This window comes from Olea europaea, unplaced genomic scaffold (assembly GCF_002742605.1).
Source record: "Olea europaea var. sylvestris unplaced genomic scaffold, O_europaea_v1 scaffold1929, whole genome shotgun sequence".
Lineage (NCBI taxonomy): Eukaryota > Viridiplantae > Streptophyta > Magnoliopsida > Lamiales > Oleaceae > Olea > Olea europaea.
This window is the reverse complement of record NW_019237118.1, coordinates 137,485-159,705: the sequence shown is the minus strand read 5'-3', so window position 1 is coordinate 159,705 and position 22,221 is coordinate 137,485. Positions and strand designations below refer to the sequence as shown.

General features: G+C 32.7%; 1 protein-coding gene across 1 annotated transcript; it reads right to left on the bottom strand.

Moving 5' to 3' along the window:
- Positions 1-4,896: 4,896 nt before the first annotated feature.
- Positions 4,897-10,272, bottom strand: LOC111379077 (probable alkaline/neutral invertase D). The gene is made up of 5 exons (XM_023002401.1): positions 10,076-10,272; positions 8,607-9,044; positions 7,750-8,181; positions 5,890-6,448; positions 4,897-5,376 (listed from the first exon to the last, which is right to left on the bottom strand). Exons 2-5 carry the CDS (start codon positions 9,015-9,017, stop codon positions 5,081-5,083), a joined length of 1,698 nt encoding a protein of 565 aa, XP_022858169.1. The 5' UTR covers positions 9,018-9,044; positions 10,076-10,272; the 3' UTR covers positions 4,897-5,080.
- Between the last annotated feature and the right edge of the window lie 11,949 nt (positions 10,273-22,221).

The following is a 22,221-nucleotide window of genomic DNA, read 5'->3' as shown; positions in this document are numbered from 1 at the left end:
TTTGAAAAAATGGGTACCAAAAGGAGCCTATCTTTTTTCTCTCTCTACCCACTCAACTCTCCACTCCCTACATTTCGACACCGCTACTCCTGGCGGAGCAAATGTCTTAAAATTGGAAAGTATGCAATAGCAGCGCTTCAACTCTTTCCTCTCTATGAGGCGTTCAATTCACCATTACGCAAGATGTGAAAGTTTTTCACATCTTGCGCACGTCGATGATTTGCACTAGGTATGTCGATTTGAACCGACGACATGAACTGTTGGGGGCGCATAGCTGCTATAGGCTTGCCTTTGACAGTAGGAAGGACCAGGTTGTTTGGGGAAAGTATAACTACTACAGATCCAGAAACTGATGGAGCAACGATTTATAGCAGGAGAGACGCCATTTCTTTCTCGCATTGGCTCAAGAACTTGAAGCTTCCACACAGTGTGGTGGAGTTGGAGGTGATAGTGGTGGTGGTTGTTGTGGTGGTAGTGCTACTGATGGTGGTTATAGGGCTTAGTTTGGGTTAGGTTGAAATTATATAAACACTGTTGTGATTAATAAAAATTAGGTTAATTTGTGACCAATACATAATATGTGACCAATAAAATAGATAATTTGTAATATTGATGCAATGACCTATGATCTATGCACAATGACATGACATGTGAATTGATAACATGTCAGACGTCTTTGTGCACTTGTTACAGGTCATAGATGAAATAGAATTGGTCACAGATCACTGATTTATGTTTATTGGTCACCATTCACGTGTCACAAGTCATATTGTACAAGTCACAGGTTATAGTTCAAAAGTCAATATTAATTAATTGCTCACAGGTTATAGTTCACATGTCACAAATATTCACAAGTCAATATCACAGGTTATAGTTCACAGATCATAGATATTCGTAGGTCATAGGTTATTGTTTACAAGTCATAGATCATATTGTGTAGGTCACAAATGTTCATAGGTCAATGTTAATTGGTCACGGGTTATAGTTCATAGGTCACATGTCACCATTCACTGGTCACATGTCATATTGTATAGATTACAGATGTTAAAAGGCAGATGTTATAATTCATATGTCAATATTAATTGGTCATATTTTAATAGTTCATAGGTCTTACGTCACCATTCATAGTTAACGGATTAATGTCTATAGGTCATAGATCTAAGAACATTAGTTACATGCCATTGAAGTAATACCACAAGTAACGGATCAATGTCCACATGTCATAGATCTAAGAGAACTGATAACATGTCATTGGATCAATATCAGAGGTAACAGTTCACAAGTAATTTAAATTGAAATTCGATTAGATAATTCGTCAATTCTCGTCGATGTTTTCGTAAATTGAAAATCCAAACAAGTCGCCACCATTGAGATGTTGTATTCATGGATCTCGAACAGGTGTAAGAGGGGATGGCAACCACCACATTTAGATCTAATTCAAAGCCCTTCGTCAACAATTCAATACAACAACTCTGTAATGTTAGTCACCAACTTAAAATTTTTTTGTTATACTGTGATGATAACTTTCAATTTGTGAGCTCTATTGTCCGACTATTTTCAATCAACCAGATTTCTATATATATTTGAAATTGTAGACATTTCCTCTTAAAATTGATTTGAAGGCTTAACATATGAAATTTTCCCTTTTTATTTAATTTTTAACCTCCAATTGGAGCTCAATTCAACCTTTCATTTTCCGAATCAATATCTAAAATTTAAGACATTGTTCAATGGTATATTTGGAATTTAGGACATTAAAAATTGTAATAAGAGACAACTCATCATGCAGTTGGCATTTGTCACACGAAACCTCCCACTTTGTCTTCTCAGTCCAATATATATGAGACCCCCACCCCACACAGGCAACATGGTACAAGATTCAGAGGAGGGACCAAAAATGAAAATGGTCTAGAGAGGTAAAATAAGAAAGAACCACAGAAAGTGATGTCTTAAGTATTTCTAGTAAGGGTGACTTATAGCCCCCTCATGTGAGGGCCCCCTCAATCCTCATGTGAGGGGACTGTTAGTGCTGTACAAAGAGAATAACCCTTCTAAAAAAAGGAGAGTGGACAAACAGCTAAGCATAAAATATACTTGCTTATGTTAAGTTGTGGACATTAATAATTGTCACTACATGAAAGTGATGTCTTAAGTATTTCTAGTAAGGGTGACTTATAGCCCCCTCATGTGAGGGCCTCCTCAATCCTCATGTGAGGGGACTGTTAGTGCTGTACAAAGAGAATAACCCTTCTAAAAAAAGGAGAGTGGACAGACAGCTAAGCATAAAATATAGTTGCTGATGTTAAGTTGTGGAAATTAATAATTGTCACCACATGAAATCAGTACGCCGATCATTGAGGCCACTGTCGAGGGTTGGAACAGGGGAGAAGAAATCCCCTCTATCCCAGGATAAAAAGTTCATTAAGGGCGGTTAAGAAATTTGTGTCATTGTAAATTTTATTCTAGGAATTTGAGTCCTTCTAAACTTTGACTTTGCCCTAATTTATCTTATAAATAGAGAGCCATTATTAGACTTTTACATTATCATCATAAAAGAAAGAAATAGATTTTATAGAAGATAGACATGTGATTTTCTCTTGTAAACTTCTTTACTACATCATAGCGAATTTATGCATCGGCAATCTTATATTGTGGTCGTTAGGTTTAATTGTGATTGACAATTCTGTGGACAAAAATGGTCAAATTGAAATAATGTTAAAGTCGAGGAGTCGTGTGCAATATTGTAAAAATTGTTTGTAAGTTATGGTTTAATGTCAAAACAAGGAAGAATGGACCGTCGCCTTGTCGCTTGATTCTCGCCAACACATTGCTTGAGCGGCATGTGTAGAAAAGACATCTCTAGCTTCTCATCAAGCCTTCGCTCGAACGAAAGGCCGTCGCTAGCGTTTCGCTGAACTATCACTCAAGCGACAGGTTCTCTCGCAAAACCATAATTTTCGTTTTTCGAGAGTTTTAACAATTCCAAACTACCCAAAACATTCCACATATAAATATCTGTGCCATTTCACAAAAAAGCTTGGATTGTCCATTAGAGAAAACACTTGCATCCTTCAAAAGCATAAAATCCATTCTTCATCAACTTCGGCGAGTGATAAACATCAAACCTGAAACTCAAACACTAAAAACCAAAAACTTCCTATGGAATTGTGCGATATTGAAGATCAAGGAAGGTGATCGGAGTTCTGATCGTTAGAGAACGGAGAGTTCTCGGGGAATCCACAGGAGATAGACGAGACCAAAAGCTAGGAGTTAGTGCAGGAGCACGCAATCCAGGAGGGGCGCAGAAACACGCAATCCAGGAGGGCTTTGGGAATTGCAGTATAGGAGGTCGGAAAGAACGTGTGTAGGTCTAGTCTGGTGGTAGTAACGTGTGTTCATTTATAGTGGATTCATACTGGCTCGTGCCTAGAGTTTTACCCAGTTTGGGTTTTATTCGTCATCAAACTCTCCGTTTTTTTTACTTTTTAGCAATTTATTATATTGCGATAATTCAACATAGAGTAGATTGCATGTGAATTGGACTGAACTAATTAATAATCATACCGTGCTGCAATTGTTAATTAATATTTGTTAAATTCAGTGCAAACCCCTATTTATTCACCCATCTCTAAGTGTTGTTTGGGTTGAATTGTGTAACTTTCAATGTCAAACTTCTATAAATCTTGTGTATCTTTATATATTTCTGCTTATTGATTGTTCTAGGTGAATAGAATTAGTTCTAATTCTCAACAACTTGTAAATCTAAAATAACGTTCTATTTAATATCGAAATAAATAACTTATTTATTTTCAACTTTGTAAATTATAATATGATAATCATGAATCCCAAGTATTCATTCCCTTCCTAACATAGAAAATTAGCAAAGAACTATTGTAGGAGGATGTCGTCCCTTGAGGACTATTAGTAGCTTTGATTGTGTAAATATTCTAAGAATTATTTACTTATAAACTTTTTTGAACTTAACCAAACATGCCTTTAAGTTTCATGCAGACAGCTCAGGTGATAGCTAGCTAGTAGCTAGCATCTATTGCAACAAGAAATCACAGCAAATCCCAGCACCTCCCCTCCAACACCGACCCTACCCCACCTTTACCTAACATTATTTTTTTTAAGCTTGTTACTTTTTTTGCCTCCAGTATTGTTGCAAAATTTTCAAACCTTTGTTTATATATGTATTTCTGCTACTATAAAAGCTATAATAAATGCATCTGCCAATAATTATTTTTGGGATTATAAAGTCAATTCAGTGTCCTGGTAAATTTAGTAGCCATGTAACGCTATAAACACAATACTGATAGTGTAGTGTTTATAATTTTAGATTATTTTTCTTTTACAGATAGTCCAATTTCTATAGTTCACTTGACGAAACAAGCCGTAAAAGTTCGGAATGAAAAGGATTGTTGATTCCATGAGGTTACTTGAGTGTCGTAACACGGATATTGATTCATACTTTGTCTTCAATAAAAACCTAACTCGAATTATGTAGTGGCAGGTTTCCATGTTCTTACCCGTTACTTAAAATAACCAAGACACGAGTTTGATGATACCATAGTCTAAGATTGAGATGCAAAAAGTACTCGAAATCATGGTATAATTGTTATAGATATATCATGACCAAAAAGGTTTATCATAGTAAGTATATTCTAAAATAAACAACTTATTTAAATTAAAAGAAAGAAAAATTTAACATATTTGAACCAAAATTACTCAACAGTAATTAAACTTTTTAAAGCTTAGCCAAACATGTCGGTTCTCATTTTCGTTATTATTCACACTCCTAACTCCACCCTGCCTAATGATATTGCTTCAGCACTTTGATTTGATCACACAGCCAAACGATAAATTTAGTACCTCAGTCCAGGTTACTAAAATTCCTTCAAGAAATGTAATATACTGAAATGGTTTATATTGAGAAGCATTCAGAATCCAATGTACAAAAACCAAACATTTAATCACACCTAAAATTACGTAAATCATCGTAAAATTTTCATAACAAAACAAAATCAGATTTTCAGAATTTCCGTGTCATTGTTTCATGCCATTGTCTGTTTCTTTCTCTTCAGCAAGTCCATGACGAAGATCTCTTCATAATAGGCTTCATTTGCTTGTCGACTTCAAGGGAGATCATCCCCAAATGTGAAGGATCCTCCAACATCATTTTTGCCACAAGATATCCAGCAATGGACCATGTTTGGTACTTTCTTGCTTGTTTACCGACATATCTTCCTAATGTTCCATCATAATATTCAGGCCAGCCGTCCTTGAGCAAACGACTCTCAGCAAGATCAATTGCTCTTCTTGCAATTTGTATCCGCCCAGTCTTGATGCACGCAGCCGTTAGCAACCATAAAAGCACTGTATTTAAGACGAAGAAAGAATGTCACGAAACAGAATGTATGAGTTGACATATTAAAAAGAAAAATTAGAGCATGTTGGCTAAGCTCAAAATAAGTAGAAGTTGCTCCTCAGATTTATTCCAAACACGCTTGAATAAGTTACTTTTTCTTACTGTTTAAAAAAAAAAAAAGGAGCATATCTAATTAGTAACTTTTACCTTATTGTTAAAATAAGGTAAAATATAGTACTTACATATGTATTTGGCCAAACATGCTCGCACTTTAAAAGCAGAGGGAGTACAAGCAGCTATTGGCAATTCTTCTTCGTTTAAAAAATTTTCTGAAGGAAATACTTACGAATAGTCCTTGATACGGGGAAGAAAGATGTTTATCGGGTCAAGTACAATAGAAGGCATTTCTTGACAGGGACTAAGCCTTAAATACTAGTAGGATTATTTTATTTATTTATTTATTTTTTTGCTGGTAAAAGATGGCATGAAATCAATATGAGAAGTGAACATAAAAGAAGAACCTGGCCAGGATCCTCCATTGTGATAACTCCATCTTGTATTTTTTGGATCACATCCTGTTACAATTCGCCATTCATGACTTTCGATTGCCGGATAACATATTTTCAGAGGCATTTCTCCTACAAGCTCTTCCCATCGTTCTTCAATAAGATCCATTATAGCAGAAGCTTGCTCAGGAGTTGCAAGACATGATAAAATGGCTATACAATTACCTAAAGCAAACCATCTAAAATCCATCCTTGCAGGGCTAACATTTCCGATAAAGTAACCACCACGCATAGGCATAAAATCAAATACCCATTCGGGGATTGAATCCGGAATAACATTAAACTTATTAACCGCAGTATGAGAATATTCTTCAGTTTTATAGCGATATATGTCATTTAACTGTTGAAAATCGAGCCAAAAATAACTTCTCATGTGATAACTCAGCGCATGCAAACGCTTAACTATTCTCTCAATAAATTCATTGCCTTCTTCATCATGCTTCAGCAATGCTAAAGCACATCTCAAAGACATAAAGAAGAGTGCTTGAATCTCAATAGGATACCCATATATACCCTGAGAAAAGAAATTGTATCATTAGAATATGCATGTTCATTGTTGTTTAGAGGATTACATAATAAGGCATAATTGAACTCACGTCATGTTGAATAAAACTGAATGGAAAATGAAAATCTACGACAAACTGAATTTCACTTGGAGCGTGTTTGGCAGGTCGGATAAAATAGTACTGGTTTGTATTAAAAAGAAAAGAAAGGTCAAAAATCTTGTTCGTATCAGTACCGAGCATCATACATGTACTTAGATTATACACCAAGACAATACACTTAAAACTCATGTCTCCACATAATACACACGTGCATGAAACTTCTTTTCAAGGATGGACAAGAGCACAATGCTTTTTGTGGAAATTAAAGCATGTTAACGAATCTCACCTAGAAGTTAAAAGAGTTACCTAATATTAGAATTATCATCAATCAAGTGCCCATATTGTTTACCTCATGTACCTCAGATCTTTTCGATTTTCTAATATTATCCTCCAACAAATCGTTAAAACATCCCAGTTTTATCATCAATCAAGTGCCTATATTGTCTGTAAACTCTGTGATGATATTGACACACTCCTCGTATCAATGTATATGGGCTAGAAAACAAACTTTAAAACTCGAAAAGCATATTAGCAATAATAAGTCTTAACTGCTAAGTCATAATGTCCATTCATAAAATAAAAAAAAATAAAAAAAAAAACCCTACAAAGCATCATGAGAACACTGTCATGATCACATTGCTCCAAATTCTATCAGGGATTTAAGATCTGTTCGTCCAGAAGATCTATCATCTCTCTACACGTTTGCTTCTCTAATTTGTTTATCATAATTCTACATATACCAAAAGAAACGTCCATCTATTGGCATAAAGGATGAAGAAACACGGAGCATCAAGATTCAGTGCTTTAAATTCATTCACAAACTTGGGCTCTACTTCAACTTTTTTCGTTTATTTAATGCCAAAGGTATTCCTTTCATAGGGTTGGTTTCTCTGAAGCTCCCATCTACATCATACAATGAAGACATACAAATAAAATACTAGATGGATAGTTAATTATGTCTGTCTGGAATATTTTTTAATATATATATATTTTTTTTTTCTTTCTTAGCATCAAGAGCCCTATTTCACTTCCTTGTTTTCAACCTTTACAATCTCCAGCACCTATACCTTTTCAGATTCCAAAACTTAAGTAATTTCCACCAAGAATTGTTTAGATTTGTTTGAGAGAACGAACCTATTTCAACATTATCATCCATATGAATATAAACTTTAGATACTGTTATGAAGATAAAAATGATTCAGTATCTCACCATTCTACGATCAATCATTGAGCACCCATCGGCGCACAGCAAAGTCGGAAAAGTGTCAAATCCTTCGGATAGGCACAGAGTCATAATAAGTTTTATTCCCTTTTGGCACTCTGGTGTTTCGGCCAGAGAGAGATCTCCAGTAGATTTTGTATATGCACGGAGAAGAATTATCCACCAGAATCCAGAATCAACTGGCGCTACTCTTCCAATTGCACTCTCACCAAAATCTGCAACTATAGTATCCGTCTTGCGAACTGGATCGTGAAGAACTTTAAAACTAGCTGGCATAACCCCTTCCCCTAGCTTAAATCTATCTATTTTTTTCTCCCACCCTTGAAGCTGAAGGGTCTTCAGTAGGAAATTTTTAACTATATCTGGCTCACCGTTCATTAAAAAGGCCAGAGCACTTGGTACAAAATCTCGAACAAAAACCTGCACAGCGATATATATTTTTTTTTTTCAAATTAAGGGAACTTATTAGGAGCATGTGTTGCTAAGCAAAGTTACATTTCAAAAAAGTAAGTGAAGAATTACTCTCTAGAAAAAGAAGTGTTCTTTTAATATCATATTCAGCAAAAAGTAAAAAGTTAGTTGCGCTTCTATTTAAGCTTAGCCATGCATGGTCTATTTAACAGAAATATATAAATCAAAATCACTGAAATATCATTTGTTTCCTGGTAGTGAGATTAAAGATTTATCTCATTGCATTTTTATGCAATTTCAGTATCAATATCTAATAAACTCACAAGGATACATGTTTTTGTCAAAAATAAGGCCTGGTGATAGTAGGCAGTCAAAATTATGCGATTTTCAACTCTATTACCAGAAGATAACTTTCTCTAATGAAAACCCTTTACCTGATCATAATTCAAGACTTCCTCGGAAGCATGGTCATATGCAGCAATTGTGCCCATTGGTTGGCCCCGAAAATGCACTAAGGAGCGTCGGAGGGCTTCCCAAGCATCTGCCACAATTGGATGGGGCTCAAAAGAATTCCGAGCAGAGGAAGCTGGGGTGTCCAACACTGACCGTCCAGGTGAGTATGTGCTCTCATAAATCTCTAAACCTCGTGTCAATCCAATGGATAACTCACTAAGTGACCTCTCATCGAATGATCTCTTCCTCTCTATGTTTAATCTCGGTTTATCAAGAAGTTTTGAGAGATCAAAATCATCCATTTCAGATATTGAGGCTTGGGAACTCACATTTCGAAGTCCAAAACCCCTCACACCGTCCACATTAACTTTTATACTATCTTGTCTATCCATATCACCCTTCACCTTTCGACCAAGGGTCTATCAACACAAAGAAAAAAAGAAGAAGTATATTACTAGAAATATTTACCTTCATAATGGAAAGATAAGTGGGGGGGGGGGGGGAATACAAAAATTCAACCTTCATACACACAAATACACATTGTTCGCATACCTCTGTGAATGCGTAGATGAACTATATTTTGTGATGACTAAACTATAATGAAGAAGAGAAACAGATGATGTGCCAATATAACAGAGACGTGCGTGCACGCACGCACACACACAAAATGTTTAAGAATATTATTCATTCATTATAATTACTCGTCCTTGTCCATAATATCAAGGAGTAATTACATTAAAACAAAAAAAAAAAGACCATTTATACTAGCAATATTAATATAATGCATCCTCAATAAATGATTACAAATGGTAAGAAAAACGCATAGTATAGCAAACTTTTTACAGTGATTAGTTAGAAAAAATGCAGTTTCCAGTTGTTATTTTCTTCAAACGTAATCAAAATAGGCCAAAATAATAATAATAATTTCCTATCAAATAATTAAAAAAAAAACAAAAAAACAAAACACAACCTAATATTAAGATTATTATTAGTTTTACGAAAAATATACTTATTTAGAAGCAAAAATGAACTAAAATCAGACTGAATCTGGATATGCTGTGAGATTTAAACAAACTAACAAAGTACATTACCAAATTCAAATGAAAGAGCTGTAATTCAAATAAAATTATCAAAAATGAAAATGACTTTATAAAAAAATAGAATTCATGAATGTTGATGAGGATCCAAAAAAACCTACATTATCAAGCACAAAGAAGAGTGCTGAAATTCACAATAAAGCTGGTCAAGATCCACTTAAAATGAGCTAAAAAAACATAAAAATATAACCCACCCAAAATATAAAATGTTAACTCAAGACAAAAACTGATCCAGAAAGAGTTAAGATTTGAAACAAAAAATTATCCAATCTGCGAGAGACAAATCAGATCTAAATCTCCCATTGCACAAAAATCAAGAAACAGAGAGATACGGAAAGAATGAAAAAGCATACCTTTAACTACGGATGATATTGAAGAACGAGAGTATGGAGAAATAGGTTAGGGATATCCCCGCAGAAATGACGGCCGGCAAGTCGCCGGAGAAGAAAAAATTATCCGGGTGTAAAGAAAATGAGGAAGAGGAAAAAGTGAGCAATTTTGCGGAAGCCCATATTTATTGACCAGCCCGAGAGAATTGCGGGGTGGGGCGAGTGGGGTGGGCGTTTGTACGGGGGAAGAAGAGAAAGGGACTTTTGGACCGTCATTGTCTAAATATAAAAAAATTGCATCACTGGTCTCGACTTAGTGTTCGTGTATTGTCCTAATATCAAGTTGGTCTTGAATCTCTAAAAAGGAGAAAATTAGTCCTAATTTTTCATTATTGTTACACGATTAGTATTCAATTATAGTAAATACCAACTCAGGTTATGTTAAAAAACTTAAATTGTATTGTCCTAATGTCGAGTTGGTCTTGAATCTCTGAAAAGGAGAAAACTACTCACTAATTTTCCATAATAGTCATGGACTAATGCAGACATTTTGAGTTAGGGACACAATCAAACTCTGTATAAATCAAATACTTTGTTCTTGATTTTTGAATGATCCATACTTGACTCGAAAAAATGCAAATTTAAATTTAAAAAATATTTCTTTATTAATATTTTGGACATTATTTTCATCCATTTGATTTCGAACAGTAATTTTGTAAAAGGCATGAGAAAGAAAGTAAGAAGAACAAGAGAAAAGATTAAAAAAAAATTCAAATTTATTATGATTTTACCCTTATTTGGTATGAATTAAAATCAGATTTTTAGTAAATTTTAAATAAAAGTTAAAAAGTTTGATTCCATGAAATATGTTATTAATATTAATTGTTAACTTTAATTTAGATTAAAATTTGGATTTCAATTGATACCAAATAGAACCAAAAAAAAAAAACCCTCAAAAGTGATAGAAACTATCAACTAAGGTTATACAATTAGTATTCAATTATAGAAACTATCAACCAAGGTTGTGTAAAAAATTTAAATTGCACTGTCCTAATATCGAGTTGGTCTTGAATCTCTAAAAAAAGATAAAAAAGTAGTCACTAGTTTTTCATTATAGTTTCATGACTTGTATTCAATTATGGAGACTATCATCTAAGATTATGTTAAAAATTTACAGTGAGAATTTATATATGACGATTTAATAATAATTTAAACATTTTCTATTTGTTAAAGATGAATAGTGCAACTATTGCTCATTTTTAAGGCGGGGTCAACTCACTACTGAAACAATATGTTGAGGACCAATTCTGAGATTTTCCCTAGTATATTGTTGGCAAGTTAATACTTTTTTCCGGCATTAGCTGATTAGATATCCATGTCCCGTCGAGTGTACATTAGTCAGTTACGCTAAGAAGGTTCGTTTGTAATGATTTTTGAAAAATCAAAAAGAATTTTTGAGATTCAAAAGTTATTTTTGGATCTGTTTAGCTAATTTTGTTAAAGTATTTTTACTAGTTCGAAGAGCTTTTAGAGAAAGTTGGTATAATTTAGCTTCCTTTAAAAGATTTCAAGAATGAGAAATACTTTTAAATATTAATTTTTAAACAAATATTTAGGTAACTTGCTCCAAAATGTCTTCTAAAAGAAATAAAGCAAAAGGAATATCAAACTTGCCCTAAGTTTTGAATGCAATTTTTGTTTTGTTTTTATGTTGATTTCTTTTTCTTATCAAACTTACATTTTCTACCTCACCTACCAAAAATAGGGTAAGTGATGTGAATAATGTTATTTATATATAGACAGTTACACAGTGATTTACGTACAGATGAGATTTCAAAGAGAGAGTGTGGAAGTGCTTTTTTTTTTTTTTTGAAGAAATTCTGATTAAATCATATATTACGACATTATGTGAATGTAAATTATTATGTAAATATATTATGTATATGTAGCACAATCAAGTGATATTATGGGTCAAGAAAGTCATGTTGGGCTCGACACTATGGCTTACGATGGTCTAAGAAATAAATGAGAAAAATAGCAAAATAATAAAATCAGCACATATGTTTAAGGTTGTTAGCAACAAATTTCTCGTATGATCTGTTCATTAGCTCTCATGAGTTGGTTTGCAAACTTATCGACTCATGTTCAAGATGACTTGCTAATGAATCGCGAGCTAAGAAAATATAATTTTAGTAAAAATAATAAAAATTGATGCGCAGCAACCCGCTTGACTCATCCCACCAAGGGACAAATTCAAGGGACAAACCAAACCGCATAGCAAAGTTTGCTCCTCCCATTTAATACCCTTACATATGATCACCTTAACGTGATTAACTTGGAATGAGCCGAGTCGAAACAAACCAAAAATAAAAATGTAGAGGCAAGGCTTGACAATACATCGCTAGAACACCCATAAAATGAAGAAAGAGCTTGACTTACATGTTTAGGCCACCAATAGAATAATAATGCTAAGTTAACGGTCTACAATGATAATCTTTGTAGTCGACAGATTACGAAGTTTTGTGATACTGAGACGTCCACGCTTATAGAAATTGAGGTGGAGAATGTAAATGAGCAAATTTGAAAGAGTGGAAGTCGGTATCGAGGAGATAAGTTTTAAGGTGAGAGATATCTTTACATAGCACTACACAAGTTGAGGAGCAAGAGCAATGTCAAAAATCTATTTATAATTATAGATAAAAGTCTTCTCCAGTTTTAAATTCCTCCAACCACCCTACCACCACCACCCTACTTCCTCAAACAATGATAATTAAAATTTAAAAAGCACTACCCTCCTCCTAGAAATGAATGAAAGATAAGATTTTCTACTTATTGGCTAATCCTCTATTAATTGACTGCTAATTAGAAAATAATGCATATGTTGCATCATTTTTCATGCCAAGTCAATGTTTTCTTTAAAATCTTTTTATAAATTTTTTTCATTGGCCTACTTTTGATAATGGAGTTCGTCTTTACCACACATAAGAATTGTTTCATATTCTCTACTAATATAATAAAGAAATACTTTTATTTTTAATTATAATCATCATTCATAGTGCTTTTTTTTTTTTTTCTTCGTGTTTCATTTGTTTTTTTTTTTTTTTTTTTTTTTTGTGTTTGTCATTATTTTGTCCATGAACAATTTAGTAGGGAAAGTCCATGTTGGCTAAAATCACATCTAAGTTTTCTTTTCTATTAGAAATAACAATTTGTTGTATGTCGGGGCGTGGTAAAAAAGTAGCAAATATTTTAGTTTTATTGTTTAGCTAGGAGAAACCTAATGATAATAAATAATTTTTAATTGAACTCAAAGCTTAATTCAAATTTATTGAGTTGGTGATAATCATCTTCTCACTTTAATCCTTGGACGGTCATAGAAAATTAATAAAATAATGTCTACCTTTAATGTCCGTCATTATGTTTTGAAAATATAATTTCTTTAATTTTTAATTATATTTAATTCATGGCACCAATTATGCCAATAATAATTTATTATATACAATGTCTAAGCAAGATTTAATAATAAAAAAAATACTAATAATAATGTTAAAGAATTTTAACATAAATTTGTTCAACATGGGCCAATTTCTTTAGGGAATTTTTTTAACTAATAGTCTACATTTCTTGGCCAAAATGAAATGTCTTTTTTTTTTTTTTTTTTTTATTAAACACGGAAATGTAGTTAGTATCCTTTTATTAAAATGCCCTCTAGACAAAAATAGGTAAAATTGATAGATTGAAACTCATAGAAAATAAAAGAAAGTGAATCAGATAAATGTACTGAAAAGATAATGATATATTTGTCAATAATTTCAAAAAATAAATATTATTTAGAAAAAATGCAAAGTAATGAACACATCTCTCTCTCTTATATATATATATATATGACCTACCTCGAAAGACATCATGATTCACGAGCTTGAATTATAACATTGTATATTAATATTATTATTAGATGGCCACATTACGTTACCGTCTACCAATACTATAAGATTTTGCAAAGTGGACCCCAAGTCCTTTTCACACTATTGATTTGTGCTGAAGCATCCAATCAGAATTTAAACACCTTTCCTTTACTTCATAAGCGTGGCAAGCATGGCAAAATTGGTGGGTGCAGGGTGTTGATGGGGCTGAGTAAGTTTAGTTGGTTGGAGTAGATGAATTTTTATTTTTATTTTTACTTTTTAATTTTTTTCAAGTTGTTAATATGTACTTGATTGTTTTATTGAGATACTTTTTAAAAAGTTATGTAATTTGAATTGCAATTTTTTTTTTGTCGTTTTACCCTTCTTTTTTTTTTGGGTTTATTTAAAGAGAAAGATAAATACGTCATTTAATGGTCAAAATGAATAGAATGACGAGTTTTGTTACATAATGATGAACTATGCTAAAAAAAAGTTGCAAATAGATTTATTATATTTTACAAAGATTGAGGACGAAGAGTGCAAATTTTTCTATGGGTATGTTTGGTAGTAATTATGATAATTGATTTTTTGACTATTAGAAAGAAAAATGGGTCTCATATGTGAGTGAAGAAGTCAAAAATAACGACTGTAATAGGAAAATAACGATCAAAAATTTGATTTTTGGGATGAAAAATTTCTACCAAACGGAGGCTATATATGTACAAGTGCGTGTTTGTGTGATTCAAAATTTTAAATTGACTCAACTAATAATTTGAGAAGAGATAAGGCATAGATAATAAATAATTATAAAGTGGGATCTTAAAAAAAATATAACAATAGTAAAATAAAATAAGCCCATGTTTGGTGAGAATTAAAGTCAGATTTTTAGTATATTTTAGTAAAAGTTGATGAAATTTGTGATTGAAATGAATTGTTGACTTTGACTTCAATTAAATTTTGATCAATAGCAAACAGGGGCTAAATACGCATTAGACCATCCCTAGCTTACCTCGATCCGCCAATTGCATTAATTTAATTACTCAAGCATTGGAGTAAGTTTATGTTTGGCTCACATTTTTAGAATTCTTAAGTACATCACTCATTTATATTTATTTATAAAAACTCTAATTTGATTTTCATCATTTCCAAAATACATTTTTATTCTTCTTTTTAACCACACATTTTTCAATAAAATAACATTACCCGCAAACTCAATTTTATTTTCCTTATTTTTTAATTATACATTCTTCATCATTTTACTATTACAAAATGCATTATTATGGGATAATGGAGCTCAAACAGGCTCTAAATCATTTATAAATACTTTCCAAACAAACGTTAAAATTGATCGTTTGCTAAGGTCTCAGTGACCGACCTCTAATTTTGGTGTCGCTTTGTTGATCAGAAACAATAATATTATGTTTCAAAGTTAACATATGATTTTATACTTTTACCTCTTCTTATTATTTTGTATTCATTTATTATTTTTTCTTTTGCAGCACATTTCCTTTGGTTAATAGCATGTTAACAAATTTGGGTCTCATCTTTATCGATTGTCCTACATGTACATAATGATTTACACAATTATTTATATACACATGATGTGATGAGGTATGATTCGGTCAGAATTTTTTCAACCAAAATAAAAAGTAAATAAATTTTTCGCTCTATTTTTGAAACTTAATTATCAAATCATTATGTAAGTTATTATGCACGAGTAATATTATTCGACTTTATTCCCTATTTTTTGTTGGTATTCCCTCGATGCTGATTCCTATGTCCAAGTCAATTCCATTGGTGGACATACATTTGTTTCTTCCAAGGTGTTGTTCCCCTTCTTGATCATATTTTCTCGTCGAGTGGGTTAGGTTTTGTAGACGTATATTTTTTGGATTTTTTTGGCTGTCGAATGTGTTACAATTTTCTTGTCCAATTATAATACAGAAGTTCATTATAAATCAAATTTAGATTTTAGTATATTTAGGGATCAAAATGTTTGGTAGTGATATGATACACTGAACGACGTGTTTTCATTCCTTAATAAACTTTTAATATAACTTGTCAAACTCAGCTTATTATCCTTATTAATATCTACTTTCCCCAAATAGAAGATCGAAGATAGAATCGGATCTAAGATTTTTTTAAAATCCCAGCCATTCACGAAACTTGAAAGCTAGCAATGAGTTTCATACTATGAAATAAGATTGGGCTTTTCATCCTATTCCATAATAAAAATGGAGGCTAGCTCGCAAGAATCATTAAAATAGATGATTGAGGCAACTTGATATTTTGGTAGTATAGCCAACACAAGCGTTCCCAATATTTCATTCTTTAAATAAATAAATTACGGGTCTAACACCCAATCGAGAGAAATGTTTTGGGCTACGACTACGGATAATGTGTTAAATTTTTGGGAGTCATTTGCCCTTCGAAAACCATTCATCTCCAACTCATATGTTCTTTTCGCGTCATGAAAGTGTTTATCGAGTTTGATATTGGGGACTAACGGAAATATCCTTCTAGCAATGGATAGGTGATAGGGATGCACCTATTAGAGGCAAGTGACGACAGGTCCTACTTTTGCAAAGACAGGTGAAAACGAGGGGTCAAATTTGCAAATTCTTGAAAACGCAAGGTAATGAATTATTGCATAGCATTAATCTTTGACATTAAATGACAGCTTTGAATGTTTTTTATTGGGTAGTTAAAACTTAAAAGTTAAGAAAACCTCTTGGTGAGAACACCTGCTCTATAGATGTTATTGTCCTGTTATAAAATACAAATTCACTAATTAAGCTACATCTATTTCCAATGTGATGATTTAATAATACATTTTGCGATAAATATATATTTGGTATGAAACATGGTATGTTGAAAACGACAAATTGTATTGCAAGTCTCTTTTCTTTATAATCCTATTTAATCATGCAATGTCGACATATTAAACATGCACTGAATCTCCATTAAGGGTTTAACATATGATGCTGTAATCTACTAATTGCATCAAACTGTTGAAGATTATATGAATTGCATCTTGTAATTCTATTTTACAAGAAAGATTTGTGTGTATGACACAACAAAAAAAAAAATTGATTATTTTATGATGACTTTTATTTGTGTACAGATGTCATCCTCTTTACACCTCAGGTTGAAAACAAATTTCATTCCCTTCAACGATTTCTTGTTCCTAATTCACCTTTGCAGCCGAGGTACCAAACATTTTATTTATTAGCAGGCTTTGCCCAAACCTTTATTTTGTGCCACCTTGAGTATCAAATCTTTCAAAAATATGCAGCTCAAGTCCAAAATGACGGTTTCCGTCTATTTGACCCCAAAATTCGTCAGTTGACCTCAAAAATTAAAAATTAAATAATTTGACCAAATAAGACGAGGCTAAAATGGTCATTTTACCATTTTAATATAAAATAAAATAAAAAGGAAAAAGGAAAATTGGTCATCTCCTTCAACAACCCCGACCCCCATCCCCTAATCCCACCAAAACACAGCACCAACCACCATCGCTTGCTACAACTACCCACCATCGCGTCCCACAACCACAGCCACAGCCAACGCCACCAAATCAATCTACCATTTTCTCCTTCAATGACAAACCTCACGCTATTTAACTAAATTCAATCCACTCCCAATGAGCTCGGAATGCGATCAATAGCAAGTTTCGCGGTGAAAACTATTCCTAGCCCAACAACCATTATCATCATCAATAACAATAATATAAGCACAAGAAAATATAGGCTCCAAAAGTGACGTAATTTTCATGTGTGGATCCAAAATTAGATCTCCACTCAAGAAAATTGAGTGGCAGTGAGATTGAAATATCCAGTCTCGGCTCTAAAATTGCTGTTGTGGCTAAACCCTAAACCATTTGGTAAAAAGAAATTGTTGTGAGATAATAGCTTTTGATTGAAGGGGGTAGAAAGTGGGTGGAGATGCACGGAGAAAGGAGGGATTTAAGAGAGGTGGAGATGAAGTGAATAGCGGTGGTGACGGGTGACATATGGCGAGACTGGTTTCCCCATTATTGGGTAGGTGGGGATGAGAAGAAATACATACAAACAGACGGAAACCATCATTTTGGACTTGAGCTGCATATTTTTGAAAGGTTTGGTACTCACGGTAGCACAAACTAAAAGTTTGGGCAAAGTCTGTTAATAAACGAAAGGTTTGGTACCTGGCTGCAAGTTTCCCTTTTTTTATTTTACTTCCTCTTGCACTTTTGTCCATTATGTTTATTCTTGACAATATTATTCCCAAATTTCATCTCTGAATGCTAAAAAAAAAGACAGTTAGAGACATCAAACACCCAATTTCACACATTCATTCCAACCTTATCATCTCGGATTGAACATGGGACCTGCTTTTTCCCATTTTCACACAAAGTGATACATGTGCGCTCATCACATGAGAGTGCAGAATAATACTCCAAGATGCATTTTGGCCCAAAAATAGAGCTCAAAGGGGCACTTAATTCTAATGCTAACTTTGACTTGAAGGAATAGGCATAATTTCTACAGTTCCTTGTTGTTGCTACTGCTGCTGTTTGTTTGTTTTTTTTTTCCTTGACAAGAGAACAATTCTTATTCAGATTCCTATTCTAACAACCAACCAAACACTCACGACATGCCAAGTTAAACTTCAAAGTCATTTAAGCCTGTTTGGAAAGTATTACTAATAAATAGAAATGAGTTATGAATAATTAAATAATAGTTGTTGATCATTCGAAATGTGTAAATAAAAAATAACTTAGAACTAGACTTAAATTCGAACAATTTTTTATTTTTAGACATAATATTTTTTACTTATAAGTATAAAATACTTATTTTAACATTAGTTTTTCAATAAATATATATGCTGGCTAAGCATAAGAAAATTTACTTAAAACATAAGTTACGAATAAAGAAGCAAATATTTTTTTTGAATAATAAAGTTAATTTTAAAATAATTAATTTTATCATTGTAAATGTTGAATATAAATAAATTATTTATTTTCCTAAAAATAACCCCTTCCCCTTGTCTCATTTGTCTATTTATATTATATTATAAAAAAGAACATTGTACATGTTTTGAAACAAGAAACTTAACTAGTGAGTTTGTAAGCAAGATTTGAACGATCAAAACATGCTTCAATGATCTAAAAAAGCATATAGATCAAACGTGGAATAAAACGAAATCGAAAGAATGTACCTCCTGCTATTGCTTCTCACTAACACTTTATTCTCGGGTTTAGGTGCTTCTAAACTTTACTCAACCTCGATTAGATAGTGTATTTTTCTATAAGAGATTGGAAGGCTTAGGGATCTAACTAGTGGAAAAATTGTACATATAGAGGCTCCATATATTCCACAAACGTGGGACAGGCAGTTAAGACATGATTTTAAACATTACTCACGTCCCTAAGAAGTGGAAAATGTGGACCACATCCAGATTCGGTTTGTTATGGAATGACCGATCTTCACGGGAAGAAAAAACTAACATTCTCCCACTTGGTCCATATATTCCACCTTTCACCATATTAAGAACAAAATACATGAATCATGGCAATAGATTCTCTAAATACGAGTAATTATCTTTTATGTATCACAATGCATTATGTCTCCTAAACACTAGCCCATATTACTTAGTGAATAAATCATACGTTTATTCTAGGTCCAAACATCAATGATATTTCTCAAAATAAATGTGTACACTAGGAAATACAAATATGAGAAACATCACAAATGGAGTTTCATTAAATTAATCATTCGTTCTTATAATGAAAATCACACAAATGAACCAAGTCTCATTCTATCTACATAATCCTTAAATTTTAATGGTGACATGCCTTTTGTTAAAGGATCAACAATCATCAATTCAATACTAACATGTTCAATAACCACTGTTTTTCTATTTAACACGTTCCCTTATGGCTAAATACTTGATGTTGATGTACTTGATTCGACAACCACTTTTGTTGTTCTTAGTCATAAAGATTGCAACTAAATTATCACAATGCCTCCGTTTGGCCCTCATTATTTCAAATTATGCTCTTGTTTGAGCCCCATTCTTTTGGAAAAATACATTTTTCAACAGTATTTTGACATCATTTTAACCACACATTTTTCAATAAAATAATATTACACACAAATTCAAAACTTTTTTTTATTTTTTAACCACATATTTTCCATCAATACATTATTCAAAAATCCATTATTCCCAAAAAAATGGGGCTCAAACAAGGGCTATAATGGGTGGAATAATGTTTTTTTAAAAAAATGGGTGGTTGCAAAATTAGGAGAAATTTTCGATTTATGAGTAATATTATTTTATGGAAGATTGTGTGGTTGAAAATAAGAGAGAGAAATAAAATTTAATTTAATGTAGACCAAACGGCGACAATATATCTTCAATGGCCTAGAAATTGAATCCACCACTTTAAGTCCAGAAATGAAACTCTTCATCCATACATCATGTGAGGTAGCCTCATAACAAGATATGAACTCAGCTTTCAAAGTGAAAATAGCAGTCAAGGTTTGCTTTGTGCTTTTCCAAGATACAGCTCCACCAGCAAACATAAAATATATATCTTGATGTTGATTTTCACAAATCAACACAGCCAACGAAGTCCGAATCAGAGTAGTCAATCACTTCTAGATTATCAGTCTGTCTATACATAAGTATGTAATCTTTTGTTTCTTGAAGATACCTCATCACTTTCTTTGCAGCCTTCCAGTGGTCCACACCTAGATTACTCTGATATCTTCTCAACATTCCAATAACAAATGCAATGTTAGGTCTTGTGCATATTTGGGATTGGATCGCTCCCATTATTCATTAAGAGTAATTTCATCTGGAGTGCTAGTTGGAATGACTTTTGGTTCGTCTTTCCTAATGGCATAATCAATGTCCATTCCAAATGAAGAAGATTTCTCTCATTCCAGACTTTATAATTATCACTCTTTAGTTCGGAAATATCACACTTAACATCAGAGAAATTCATAGGTTGCATAACTGCATAAAAGTTAAACATAAATGCTTATAATTGAGACTAGCAAACATAAATCATGCTTTACCAATGTAAAATCGTGCTTCAAAGATATGAATTTAGTGACGCAAAACTTGCCCGGGGGCTAAAATTCTACTCAATTAGATCAATTACTAGTTATATGATAAAACTATCAAATTATGCCTATTTTCCTAATTCCTGTTGATAAATTAGGAAATATAATTTGATATTCTATCATAATTATTCACACAAATATAGTAAAATTCCTGTGGGATAAATCTATTATATTCAATATGACTAACCATTATTAATGTCATAATGTGATCCTCAAACAATTAACATATAATTAAGGATGACGTGGCCACTCTCTAATTAATTAAATTATATGAATCACTCAACATTTTATTTAATTCACAAAATATGCTCATATAAATTGTACAAATCCATAAGCAATAAGAACAGAAAAAATTAAAATTTTAATTTGATAAATTATTTAAAACAATATTGCATGTATAACAAGGACCAACCCATATGAAAACAATTATAAATCCAATGGTGCCCCCAGGGCATATCTCCCATTGGCAAAGGGGAGGGCGGATAGGGCTCAGCGCGACAGTGTGCAGAGTTCGATTCCCCGCAAGGTGGAATTTGCTTTGTTGCAAGCGAGAGTTACCATATGGGTTAACAACCTTGGTCTATCCATGTGCTCGCCACCCTGGCTCCTAGGAGGCACATCCTGCGATTTACCTCCTCCACGATGGCTCAGGGCAGGGTCGGTGGGAGCCCTTAAGGTTGGGGTTCAACCTTTTTTTTTTTTTTTTTTAATTATAAATCCAATGGCAGCATAAAAACAATGCCCAAAATAGATGCCACCAACCCAATAAGTAAAGGCCCACATTTCTAATAAAACTAGTCTTGTGCCATGCAATGCATGGCTTGAATTTTATAAAAGGAGATATTAGCATATTAAATAAGGAAACAAAGGGAGATTGCAAACAATAAAAAATTGATTCGATTAATTAAACGATTTAATTATATCAATTAGATATTCAACAATAAAAAAAATGATTCGATTAATTAAACGACTTACTTATATTGAATATAGTATTATCAAATACGTCATTTATAAGTAAAATAATCACTTAGACTAAAATAATAATGTTTGAAAAAATACATTTGAATTATAGCAACAAGAAATTGAGCCAACAAATTTTTTATCTTAATTATTTTAACATCTAAAAAAAATTTATATATAAAAAAAATTC